The sequence below is a fragment of the Montipora capricornis genome, chromosome 3 (assembly GCF_036669925.1).
Source record: "Montipora capricornis isolate CH-2021 chromosome 3, ASM3666992v2, whole genome shotgun sequence".
In the NCBI taxonomy this organism is placed as follows: Eukaryota; Metazoa; Cnidaria; class Anthozoa; order Scleractinia; family Acroporidae; genus Montipora; species Montipora capricornis.
In genome coordinates this window covers 11,666,970-11,679,469 of record NC_090885.1, presented here as the reverse complement: position 1 = coordinate 11,679,469, position 12,500 = coordinate 11,666,970, and the positions used below count along the sequence as shown (strand labels likewise).

Here is a 12,500-nt window from a genome sequence, read left to right as displayed (position 1 = left end):
CCGCTTTGAAGAAGTTAGCCAGTATCTTCACTTCGTCGACTCCAGCAAGGAACCCGCACGTGGCGATGCAAATTACGATAAACTCTTCAAGATTCGCCCGATCCTTTCCATCGTTTTGGATAATATTCAAAACGCTTATGAGCCCTCCAAAAATCTGTCCGTAGATGAGGCGATGATTGCTTTTAAAGGACGGCTTTCGTTCCGTCAGTATATGCCCGCAAAGCCAACAAAATATGGAATAAAAGTTTGGATGGCCGCCGATTCCCAAAATGGCTACGTCTGCAATTATGCTGTTTACCTCGGCCAGGAAGGTCAAGCTCGTCTACATGGCCTTGGCTACGACGTAGTTATGAAAATGGCAACACCATTTCTTAACAAATACAGACATATTTTTTTCGACAATTTTTTTACGAGCACAAATTTGATGGAACATTTGCTTGCTCAAAACACATACGCTTGTGGAACTGTTCGGAGCAACCGGAAAGACTTGCCGCCGTGTTCAAAGAACAAGCTTAAGCAAGGCGAGAGAGTCAGTGCCCAGCGAAACCAACTCGTTTTTACGAAATGGCATGATAAGAGAGATATATCTTTCTTATCAACCAATGTTTTGCCAAGTGAGCCTGCCCGTGTTGTTCAACGACGAAGGAACGGCCGTGATCTCGATATTGAGAAGCCTCGTGTGGCAGACGTTTACACCTCTTACATGGGAGGTGTTGACCGAGCCGATCAACTTCGTTCTTTTTATTTCACGGGTTATTCTAGCCGCAAATGGTACCGCTACATTTTTTGGTTTTTATTTAACCTAGCCGTTTGTAACGCTTTTGTTTTGGAGTCATTTCATCGCACCACTCGCGGTCAGACAAAGCGAGCAATGATCAATTTTAGGCTTGATCTCGCAAAGCAACTGATCAGTGATTTCTCGCAACGACAAAGAAAACGAAGGTCCCAAGAGCCTCAACAACATTCCGTCGCCAGAGAAGCCCATGTTTCTGTCCATGTGGAAGGAAGGAAGCGAAAGTGTGTCCAATGCAGCAAAGCCGGGCGAAGGACGCCCAAAGGTTACAAAGTGGAAACACGCTTCGAGTGCAGTCTGTGTAAAGTTGCACTTTGCCGAACGCCCTGTCACAATTTGTATCATGACCAGACCGAGTGACTCACTTTTGACTCATTCTTGCGATAAGTTTCCTTTCTATTGATTACACTGTATTTCATATGTAAATTTCTGGTGGAAAGCAACTGGCTGAGAACAGTTGGATCACAATTTAAGAAATATGACCAATCGCAATGTGTATAGCAATGGCGGCAAATTTGAATTTTTTTACGTGTCTTCACTTTCGATGTAAATTGCATTGGTATTAAATTGATATGTGTACATACTTATTATAAATCAAGTAAAACAAGTCCTCAGCTTTATTTCTCTGGTCTTTATTTAGCTTTAATTGCCCCCTGAATCTACTGAGCATATATATTTTGATTTGGGTTTGAAATCACCATGGCAGGCTAATTATGTAATAGGAACAGGGAGGTTGGGCCTCATTTGCATATAGTAGTGAAAGGGTTAATGAAGGTAATCACACTAGAAGCATTCTGACTGCTATTTTGATGTTAATAATCTACATGATTAATTGTGTTACAATGCAATATCAGTTTTGTGAGATATCAGTAAACTGCCTTGCTGGATAGTCAAGCAGCGTCACACCCTAGAGTGTACAGTATGGGGTATTTATGGACGGTCACCCGTCCAAGTAATAACCTCTACCAACAGGACTTAAATTTGGTGGACAAACAGGAATCATTTTTTTCCCTTAGGCAAGCTATACACTATCAAATGAGATTGAGTACATGGGTGTCAGCCAGCCAGTTCAAGGTGCAACCCAACTACATGTACAGCGCCACAGTACCGTTATGCCCTGCTGTACGGTGGGAAATCATGGCACATGGACTGACTGGACAACACCCATGGCCACAACTGGCAAACAAGTGGTCCTGTTGTTAATTCTGTTGAAAATTTTATTTAACTGCGTATTTTTATAATAATGAGCGCTAGTTAATTTTTTCAAAGAGCAACAAGGGGTGAGTGCAATAATTTGTAGTTTTTGAAAGAATTCACCAGTGCTCTTTTATTTAAAATTCCAAGAGAAAAATCATGTGATTACAGGTTAGGATGCAGGAAAATCGTGTTTATGGATTATTATTTAGCAATTATTCCCCCTTCCTCCTCCCCTTCTTTCCACTGTTTTTATTGGTGTGATTGGTGCCTGTCTCCCATGCTGCATGGGGGCTCATGACTTGGGTGCCAGAATACCTTAGCCATGGGAGCAGTCTCCACCTAAGAGCTGGCAAGCCAAAAGAGGAACCTCCTGGATGTCTCATGCACCCAACCTCCAATAGCAATGTTGTTAATTTCAAATTGCTGGAGAAAAAGTCATGTGCTTGCCTAAACAAAACCGACATAACAGTGGTAGAATAAGACCCACACATCAGTGATACCCTTTAATTTTAAAATACCAAATTCCAAGTAACTATGACATTCTGAGCAATGATAATTAACAATTAGACCCGTAGACCGCAAGGGTTACGGGTCAATAGCCCATGAGGGGAAGCCGAATGGGCTATTGACCCATGGCCCTTGAGAGCGAAGGGTCTAATTCCTTTAGTATCACCCAACAAGTCAGACAGAAAAGGCAATAATAAAGTTAGCAAATACAAGTTAAAGAAATATTTATTTGGGAATAAAACGAAAGCGTCACGCTTTTCGCTACTCAAGGACTATTAATAATAGTCCTCCAGTAGTGTATCCAATCAGAATGCAGGATTTGCATTAGTCCACTAGTTGGGTGATACTAATTTTTAAGTAGATGATTGAAAGTAAAGGATTTTAGTTGACTTACCGGTGAAATGTTGACAACTGACAAGTTAGGATCTTCAGCGACTTGCACAAACTCTGGACCAAAAAAGGTCTGTCACAACAAACAAAATCCAGAATAAATTTTCAAAACCTCATTAACAATTCATGAGCCAAAGGGCCCATAAAAACACCGATGAAACTTCATGTGTATGAGCTTTATACCCCAATAAAACACTGCTGCTCATTAATTTTTTAAACATTATATGAAGTATTTCATTAACAGGCACTGTTACTCACGCATACATGTAGATTATGACAATAATTTAAATTGGGTTGTTAAAATTGCTTACTCTAGATCTGACAAATCAAGTTCTCTTTCTGGGCTGTTGCTGCGTTGCTAAGACACTAAATCACACTGCAGTAAATTAAGTCTAAAATTTAGTCCACAAATGGGGATCATTCAATAACTGTTCTCAAAAGGAAATGATAGTTGAAAATAGCAGTCATTCAGTCATCCAAAACGATGAGAAAGTTTACCAGCCAGTTTTTGGGAAAAACAACTGACAAGCCAGTTGTTACTATTATAATAAACTTTGTTAAGGTTGACATTTTTCAATTACACTACTACGCTAATATGTATTTGTTAAACGTCATGTTACTATGCTATTATGATGGACATTCTAAGCCAGAAACTACAACTGTAAAAGAGCAGACATGTACCACCGTTTCGTCGTAAATTACACACTCACCCTTAATTTAGCTTTGGATTCTCTGCTGGATTTTGTACTTTTTTTTGGCTCACTTCCAACACGTATATCGGGTACTGAGAGGAAATGCTGGGGTCGACTGTGGTCTACTGTATCAATACCAGGAAACATCTTTTGGCTTGCACCTTGTTTACTCAAATCCATTGTGGAAGAAAACTGGCGATCACTGAGGAAATTGAATGAAAGTAATTAAGACAAAAAGAAACCTGATTATTAAGAGTTACCTAAGATCTTCTTACATTGACATTCTGGGATCGCTTGCAGATCTAAACGCTACCCTCGATGCAGAACTTCCAATGCTTGCATTCATGTAAGGTTCACTCTCATAGCCATCTGTCATGTATACATCAGGAGCATAGCTCCCTTGTGTGATAGACACCATGGATGATCGGCCGTCAGATAGCCGAGAAGACTGAGGAGCAGACAGCATGGAGGAAGTGTCTGTGACCGAAGCATCGCTGTCATAACGACCAAAGGTTGAGCTTCCTAGAGGTTAAGAAATAAAAATTACATGAAATAATACATGAAATGGATTGAGATTGTAATCCTTATACACAATACATTAAATTTTGCTACCGAGTTCATTTGGTATTCACTGTGTACCTAGTAAAAACCCATGGATGTCTTACCAAGTCAAAATCCAGCTGCTTGCATGACAAGAGAGTTCTACCAACCCCTTCCCCCCTCCCACTGGTAATAATAACAATAACCCATATTTATCATTCATCTATGACAAGTTTTTTAACAGCTGATTGGCATTTCTAAGGAGGCAGCTGAAACTGAATCAGCTGCTTGGGCAAGTACTGATCTTGAAGTAACGGCCTGAGCAAGTCTTGTATAAGACGGAGATAATGATCAGTGGGTAAACCACTGGCAGACTCATAACTAAAAATTGAAATTGGCTTTTTAAAGGTCAAAGGAATTTCATACAAATGTAATTGTGACTGTCCAGATGAAAAGGATGCTTAGACCATTTTCTTCCCAAACGCGTTTCAAAACAGTGTTTCAAACAAATTCAAACACATTTCAAACAGTTTCAAACATGTTTCAAATGCGTTTCAAACAACAGCGTTTCATCGCGTTTCAAAAACAAGTGTCACATTTCATTTGCGTTTGAAACAAGAATCAACATGTGCATAATTATATTATCAGTCGGTGCCTCTGCATGAATTGCCTTAATTAGCAGTCTTTGTAAGGTTTGTCAAATATGAATGAATTTCTTTGATGATAAACATTACGGGCAGAAACATACTTATTAAAGACAATGTTTCGGTGTCCTCATGACACCATCATCAGGTCAAATATAATATTTTACACATAACTCGAATATTAATGTTCAAGATTAAGTTCAAAGTCCCTAGAGGCTAGGTGAAAAGTTTTGCCTTTATCGAGTCACTTTGGATATTCAGACACGGTTTGTGCTCGCGAATAAGGAACATTTCATACACAAGACAATCAAATTTGCGTGAGCGTTTCTTAAGAATGCGAAACATGTCAGATGTTATTGTTCTTGATTGATTGAATTTCACTTTTTTTTTCTAAACGTTTCTGAAGCTAAATAATTTCAAGATCTTTGAAATGGAAATGAACGAAAATACGAGAGTCTGTTTCTTCGCTAGGATGCCAGAAGTTTTTTCTCTCTTAGAGCGATGGAATTAATGGCGAGTCGCGCAGGGCGAGAAAACCGATTCGCCGGTTTGTTCTTTCGTTTTTCACCTTTGATCTTTCGTCGCCCAAAGCTAGCAAAAAACCTTTGGAATTTAGGGAAACCAAAAACCCTGCTTTTCAGTAGGATTTGACCGTAGTGGATAACAAGTATATTTTAGTCAAACATGGGAGAGATATTTCCGATATTTCTGTCACGTCCTTGTCATGCAAACACATACTTTTAGCGAAACGTTTCTAACTTTAAGAGCTAGGCTTTTCTTCAGTCAAAATAAAGCCTTCACTTTTGTGGTATTGCTATTTAGAGATATTCGCTTTGCTTTGGAAACAGCATTTACTTTTTACAGTGAATTGTCACCCGTGACCCGGCAGAATCTGCAAGATCTCTTTGCGATCTCCGAAATTTGATTCTAATCTCGGACGTCTTTCACAAGCACAAGGCAGAATATGTTTCCACGGCTATGTTGCCATGATCAAATTTTCTAAACAACTGTTACAGCTGTATTTCACACAACAACCCACAAGGTGTCAAAGCAGTTTACGTGGAATTCTCGCTCCTTACTTTAAACACTATGTCATTATTTCAACAGCAATATATGCTCCTTGGCTTGTTAGAAAAAGAAAAACTCATCCACGTTGTTTTCTGATAAATTCATATTTACTGGTAAGCTGCAATAAAACAAAAGGGTACTAATTTAAGAAAAAAATGAAACGGAAAATTACTCCGTGCACTCTCTACTGAAATAACTTGCTGTGACAGTAACGATTATGTTCACTGTTGACAGATGTAGCACAGGTTGGCATTTCAAACACAGATAAACATATTTTCCTTTGTTTCAAACACCTTGGGTTTCAAACGAGGTTCAAACGAGTTTCGAACACAAACGCACTTGAAACGCCTTTTGGTTAAGCATCCTTTTCATCTGGACGGTCAAAATTGATAACTTACGAGATACAGAAACCAACTCGGGTCTTTGACGTGTGTCAGAAACCAGACCCTTTGTAGAGCCCTCAAAATAACCAGCCCCAATGGTGTCATCCTTTTGGGGGCCCTGTCCATGCATGTCCAAACTTGCTGTGTTGGAGAGTGGAAAAGGGCTTCTTGATGTGCCATTTTGGAGTGAGACAGAGCTGTCTGGTCTTGACACATCATGTGCACTAGACAATGACTGATCATGAATGCTTCCTTGTGACTGACCATAAGGATCCTGCTGTGATTGGTCAATTAATGTTGTCCCATTTGACGGCAACGTTGATTCACTTCTTTTTCTTCTGACACGAGCAAGATGATCCTTGTATTTATCTGAAAATTAATAAAAAACAAAATTATGGATGTAACAAAATGAATTCCACTCTCCTCTTTTATCTTTTGCTGGATGTTATCAAACATTAATAATAATTATTATCACCATACAAAGTCTGTAATGACCAAAACATAAACCTACCAGTGTATTGGCAGTTTTCAGTGTGAAGCATTCAATGAGGTGTACATGTATACAGTGTATTAATCAATATCAACCAATAATTTTATACAATCATGTACTTATATTGATTCCTAACTGAAATGGCCCAGTTAAAGCAATCAGGATGGCCAGATTTCAGGTGAAATTGTCAAGGATTCTGAAATAATATTGATGACTACTTTTGTGCTGACCCGACATATTAATTTCCACCTGGCATAATGTGCATACATGTAGCTGTGAACCAAGTCCTTCCACAATTTTCCCTCCTCTGAGTAATACATATTTCACAGTCAAACACCAGACAATATTTAACTCATCAGTAGGGTACAGTGCAGGGGTGAGGGAGTTAACAGCATCTACATGTACGTTTCACTGTGTCCACTTTTTCCCACTAAAGAGGACAAGTTTGGGTCTTTGACCCTAGCCCTCCTTCTTATTTCACATACTGCTCATGCTCATAGAAACCAATTAACTACCTAGAATATGAGACTGCTTGCTTCTTCGAGGTGTGGGAGCAAACCCAGTTGGAGAACCTGAACGGCGGTAGTTAGATCCGACCAGTTCCTCTGACGTTGGTTGGGCTTGCGTGCTTATTTGAGAGGGTGGAGAGGTGAGCAAGCTACGAGGACTTCCTACAACAAGACTGGCAGATGGAGTCTATGGGAAATCAATTAAATAAATAAATGTGACATGAACAATGCTTGTAATAACAATAAAATGGTTCCATAGTTCCAACAATGGACAACAGTTACTGTACAACATTCACTAAAACTTTCACAACCTGTGTGGAAATGTAGCGGGGAGATACCCTCCATAGGGATAACCTCTGATATCCTTCCCTTTCATTGAAGTGAATGAATAAAGTTGGTATAATTATTACTTCCGTCAATAGCACTGATCCATGTATTGTTGTCAGTGGCACACATACTTTGATTATTAAATAATTATCATGACTCATCTAAAGAGGAAGTCTGCCTGGTAAGCAATACCAAGGCTGCTGCCTAAGAAAATTTTAAAGGAGCCCTCAGAGCTAATCGCTGAGAACTTAGGAGCCCAACATATGAACTTAAAGGTGTTGCTGTGAAAAATTAAGGCGCCCAGAGCTATTCTTTGGGAGCCCCAGGCTACCGGGCTCCTGTTAGGCAACAGCCTTGAATACAATAAATTACATTAACTTATTGGCCTTAAGTCTGTAAATTGGGATTGGTGCAAAAATGATTTTAACTAGGATTTGATCATTCACTATTTAAGGACAGTGCCTACTAATTCAAAGGTATTTTTCCCAGTTTATAAATATGCAGGAAAAGCAGATCTTAACAAGTGTTATTGAAATCCAAAAAGAAAATTGGGGGTAACCACACATTTTTCAAAGATATGTTAAGGAATTAAATCTTTTACTGGAAATAGTGTATTGAAACATAGAACGTTTCGGCCATAAACCATGGCCTTCATCAGCTAATGCTGGAGGTCACGTGACCTGGACAGATCACGTGACAGGCGACTAGGAAAGCGCCTCAGCACCCGGTCCCATGTGTTGGACAAACTGAAACGGAGCCCCCTTTTGCGGTTGAGAGAAGGCTGCTCCACCCTTTCCCATATGGCCTCCTTTATGCCTCATCGGATCCAGTCCTCTTCTTGATCGAGTATCACCACGTCCGTGTTGTTGAAAGAGTGAAGGGTTTCCTTACAGTGTAGATACACCTCAGCAGTCTGTGCCTCGTTGGATCCCTGGTGACGGTGCTGATCCAGGGGGGTACGCAGGGATTGTTTGGTTTCGCCAACATAGCTGGCTGCACATCCCGGAGATCCACACGGGATCCCGTAGACTAAATTGGACAACTTTTCTCCAAGCATCTTGTTGACCTTGACTAGTTTAGATCTTAACGTGCCAACTGGTTTAAACGTATTCGAGATGTTATGTGACTTGAGAGCGTTCTTAATTCTTTCGGCAACACCAGCAACGTACGGGATCTTAGCCAGTGCCTTCTCTGGACAGCCACCGCTCCCCCCTGTCCCAGGTTTCTTTCCCTTCCTTGCTGCTTTTAGGAAGGCCCATTTTGGGTATCCACATCCACACAAAGCCTTCTGAACGTAGTCTTGTTCTTCCGCAAGCTTTTTTGGGTCGCTGATTATTGAGGCTGCCCGATGGTTCAGGGTGAGAAGTTTGTGAATTAGTGGGTGCTTTGAGTCAAACTTCAGGTAATGATCTGGATGATTGAAATTATGTTTACTTATTTTTCAAAGATAATTAATCAACAATATTTGTCAAAAGCTTTAAAATACAGAGCAATGTACGACATTCTTTTCCAAACTGAAGCTTAATTAATCATCTCTGAAAAATGCCTGGTTACCGCCAATTTTCTTTCTACAGTAGATACCAAGAGTACTTGCTGAGTTCTGCTTTCTCTGCATAGTTTTAAATTGCGCAAAAATATCCCAGCGTGTATTAATAATGGTAAGCACCACCGACAGGAAACCTGACAGGATTCAACACTAATGCTCGCCCAATTGCCCAGGACAAGCGAAATATATCCGTGGGGAAACTAAAACAACTCTAAGACTTGCCAGATCGGGCAATAAGAACAAAATAATATTTTGCGGAACGATCTGATTTGCAATGAAGAAAGTGACTAGTAATATGACATAGTCATCGCAAACACAATAAACAAATTACATCTCTTTGCTGCCATTTATTTTTCTGTTAAAAATATATAATTGGCAAAAACCTTGAAACAGATTGGCAGAAGGAACATGTTCGTAGCCGCCATCTTTCTCCGCGCAAAAAGAATGTTATAATGGAACCCAGTTTTCCTGCAGCCACATACCCTACGATACAGTGTACCTTGATATTAAAATTCTACCTTCCGTCACATAATTTCAACCAGCTTTGAAAGGCTTAAAGAACATACCATTGGGCAAATGGTATTTCATTCAAAACCAGCCTAATCTCAGAGTTATTCCATTGATCTCTTATAGAAAAGATAAATCGCTCAAAGATACGTAATGATTGTCAAAGCGAAATTGTGAAGGCCACTAGAATACCATGGACACACAGCAGGAGTCGAGCTGGTCTGTCAAACCCATTTTACACACATTTTACACAAAATTTAATTGGCAACAGGTCTTTAGAAGGTGGGCACCCAAAAAAAACAAAACTGGTTTCCCAAAGAGCAAATTAGAAAGAAATTAAGTAAGTGTCGAACACTGCCTGAGTACCTTGATATGCGCAAAACATATGCACAGTAACAATAGTAGGCACCGTCCTTAATAGACAAAGGTTGATCTAATCTTACCCAACCATCTAAGTGCTCAGATTGGTCTAGTTGCACTGTTTCTTCATCAAAACTATGATCTTCTTCAACGTTCTATACCAGAGAAGATAACATAATTATCACAAATCTGAGATCAACATTGTACACAAATTTATACATTGTATGTTGTTTCATTTCACAAGTACGATAAAATATTCATGCGAGATTTTGTATGGGGGCTTACAATGGCTTGCCCTCGGCTCGCCATGGTAAATGACCATACAGATCTCCCGCTCATATTTTTTCTACCACTAATTAAGCTATAAAATTTTGACTGGAAATCTCTTCTCAAGACACTTCATTATATTAAGGCATGAAAATGCAGCTACTGCTTCCACAAAACCAACCTAGTGTCCACTATAACAAACACCAAATCAACTTACATCTGGGACATCATCTCCCAACACTGCTGTGACCATCGAAACAATAAGACCAAAATGTCGCCTTTTCCGGTGTCTGTGGCATATCTACATGTAAGAATCAAACATGACATCATGATTGTGAAAATGGAAGTAGTCAGGGAAAACAAATTCCTTGGGCTGCTTTTTTTCCATTGTTAACACAATGTGACAGGGCCCAGAATGTTTGTGTATGGGAGCTCATTGCTAGCCATGGGAGCATTTTTACCGTCTAGTAGAAGCCCCTGGAAACTTACAGCTTGATGCAGTTGTTTGTGCATTATGAAAGCCCTGATAATGATGATGATATTATTATTATTAGTAGTAGTAGTAGTAGTAGTAGTTATTCCTTTTAGTGGTGATGGTACCACTACCGGTAGTGGTAGTGGTAGTGGTAGTGGTAGTGGTAGTAGTAGTAGTAGTAGTAGTAGCAGCAGCAGCAGCAGCAGCAGCAGCAACAGCAACAGCAGCAGTAGTTGTGTTTTTCATATGAATAAAACTGAAACTCTGTTCCTTAATATACAAGTAAAGCAATAAAAAAAATTATTATACTTGTACTATCATACCTCGAGAACTTTTGAAAGGCGGATTCGCAACTGGGCACTTTCTTCGCACATGGAAAGAAGAATTCCTTCCAAGTTCTCACTCAAATTGACTGGCTGTAAAGAAAATTTAAAATATATATTTAAAAAATTTAAATGGTAATAAACAGAAGCTAAAACCATGTAGATCACCTCGCGATAAACAAGATCACTCACCTTTCCAACTGGAATTTCATATTCCGCTGCATGATATAGTGTCATCCCCAGAGAGTAAATACAGATCTACAAGTAATCAATGGTGACAACTGTGGTTACACTTTAAATGTTCAGCAATTCCAAAGGATTTCAGGGCCTTTTTGAAAGGAATTTAACTTTGCTAGACCGTTATCTCAGATATATGAGTGGTGTAACAAGTTTAAATCACAAAATTCGTATCAGAATAGGTGGGAATCAGTTATCATCATTGTTAACGATCCAGCAACATAAAAAGTCTAACAAGTACATGTTGTTTAAAAGGTAGATCACACCAGCTACTTTGTGCCTAACCAAAGCTTGTTACAAGCAATTACATCACAAGCATTGGGGAGTCACAGCAGCTTAGCGTTCATCAACCATGCCTTCCACCTCTGCAACCCGGGTTCAGCCCTCAGCCCCGAGGTCGCATGTGGGCTGAGTTTCAATCTCAATCTGACTCATCGGGTTTTTCTCTGGGTGCTCCGGTTTCCTCCCTCATCAAAAGTGACCCTCAGTCAATTACATCCAGCTGAGGGTGGATACCCTTGATAGGGATAATCTCTGGTATTCTTCCCTTTCATTGAAACTGATGAATAAAATGAGGTTAAATGCAGCTGCGGTCAGTTGTTGGCAGTGGTTTTGTAACATTTGCACACGCGTCAGATTCCTTGTGCTTTGGATTGTAGAGCATATTTATCCATGTGGCGGGAAGTAGAAGCATTTTGTGTCTCCCACGCCCCTCTACTTTTCACTGTTTATCAGTGTGACGGGTGCCTATCTTCTCTGCTGCGTGGGGGCTCATGGCTAGGTTGTCAGGTTTTGCCAACTATGGGTACAGTCTCCACCTTGGGGCTGGCTGCCAATAGTGGAAGCTCCAGGATGTTGCAGTTGGTATTATTATTATTAGTAGTAGTAGTAGTAGTAGTACCGTAAACGTCCATGTATAAGCCGCATCCGTAGATAAGCCGCATCCCGAATTTAGAAGCGCAGATTTTGGAAAAAAATGTAATACAATAAAGTTTGAAGTTCCAGTAACGTTCTATTGCTATAAACCCAACAAGGACAAACAATCAAGGTTTCACCATAAAGTTGAAATTCCTTCGATATTGAAACAAAACAAACGAGTGCTTAGTAGCCAAGCTTTAAATGTGGGGAGGAGTCTGGGCCAGGCCCTGGGTATCATGACCACGTCTATAAAGATGTAGCCGCAATAGGCAAAAAAATTCATGCAGAACAGGAGCTTGATAATGCAGTCGACAAATTTGCCGAGAA

At 39.9% G+C, this 12,500-nt stretch overlaps 2 protein-coding genes across 5 annotated transcripts in view; one reads left to right on the top strand and one right to left on the bottom strand.

Moving 5' to 3' along the window:
* The window catches only part of LOC138041117 (piggyBac transposable element-derived protein 4-like), a 2,342-nt gene extending 786 nt beyond the window's left edge, over nt 1-1,556 (top strand). Inside the window, exon 1 of the mRNA XM_068886884.1 lies at nt 1-1,556. This exon is cut by the window's left edge and continues 786 nt beyond it. Within this exon, the coding sequence (XP_068742985.1) occupies nt 1-1,153 (1,153 nt within the window). The 3' untranslated portion in view covers nt 1,154-1,556.
* LOC138042214 (tyrosine-protein phosphatase non-receptor type 13-like) overlaps nt 1-12,500 on the bottom strand; it is a 96,356-nt gene that overhangs the window by 73,715 nt on the left and 10,141 nt on the right. For all 4 annotated transcript variants that reach the window (XM_068888028.1, XM_068888027.1, XM_068888030.1 and 1 more), the window contains 9 exons: nt 11,211-11,276; nt 11,019-11,111; nt 10,438-10,521; nt 10,037-10,108; nt 7,220-7,400; nt 6,230-6,583; nt 3,855-4,101; nt 3,598-3,781; nt 2,892-2,960 (listed from right to left, as the gene is read on the bottom strand). In XM_068888028.1, coding sequence (XP_068744129.1) covers nt 2,892-2,960; nt 3,598-3,781; nt 3,855-4,101; nt 6,230-6,583; nt 7,220-7,400; nt 10,037-10,108; nt 10,438-10,521; nt 11,019-11,111; nt 11,211-11,276 — 1,350 coding nt within the window. The remainder of the gene's footprint in view (nt 1-2,891; nt 2,961-3,597; nt 3,782-3,854; nt 4,102-6,229; nt 6,584-7,219; nt 7,401-10,036; nt 10,109-10,437; nt 10,522-11,018; nt 11,112-11,210; nt 11,277-12,500) is intronic.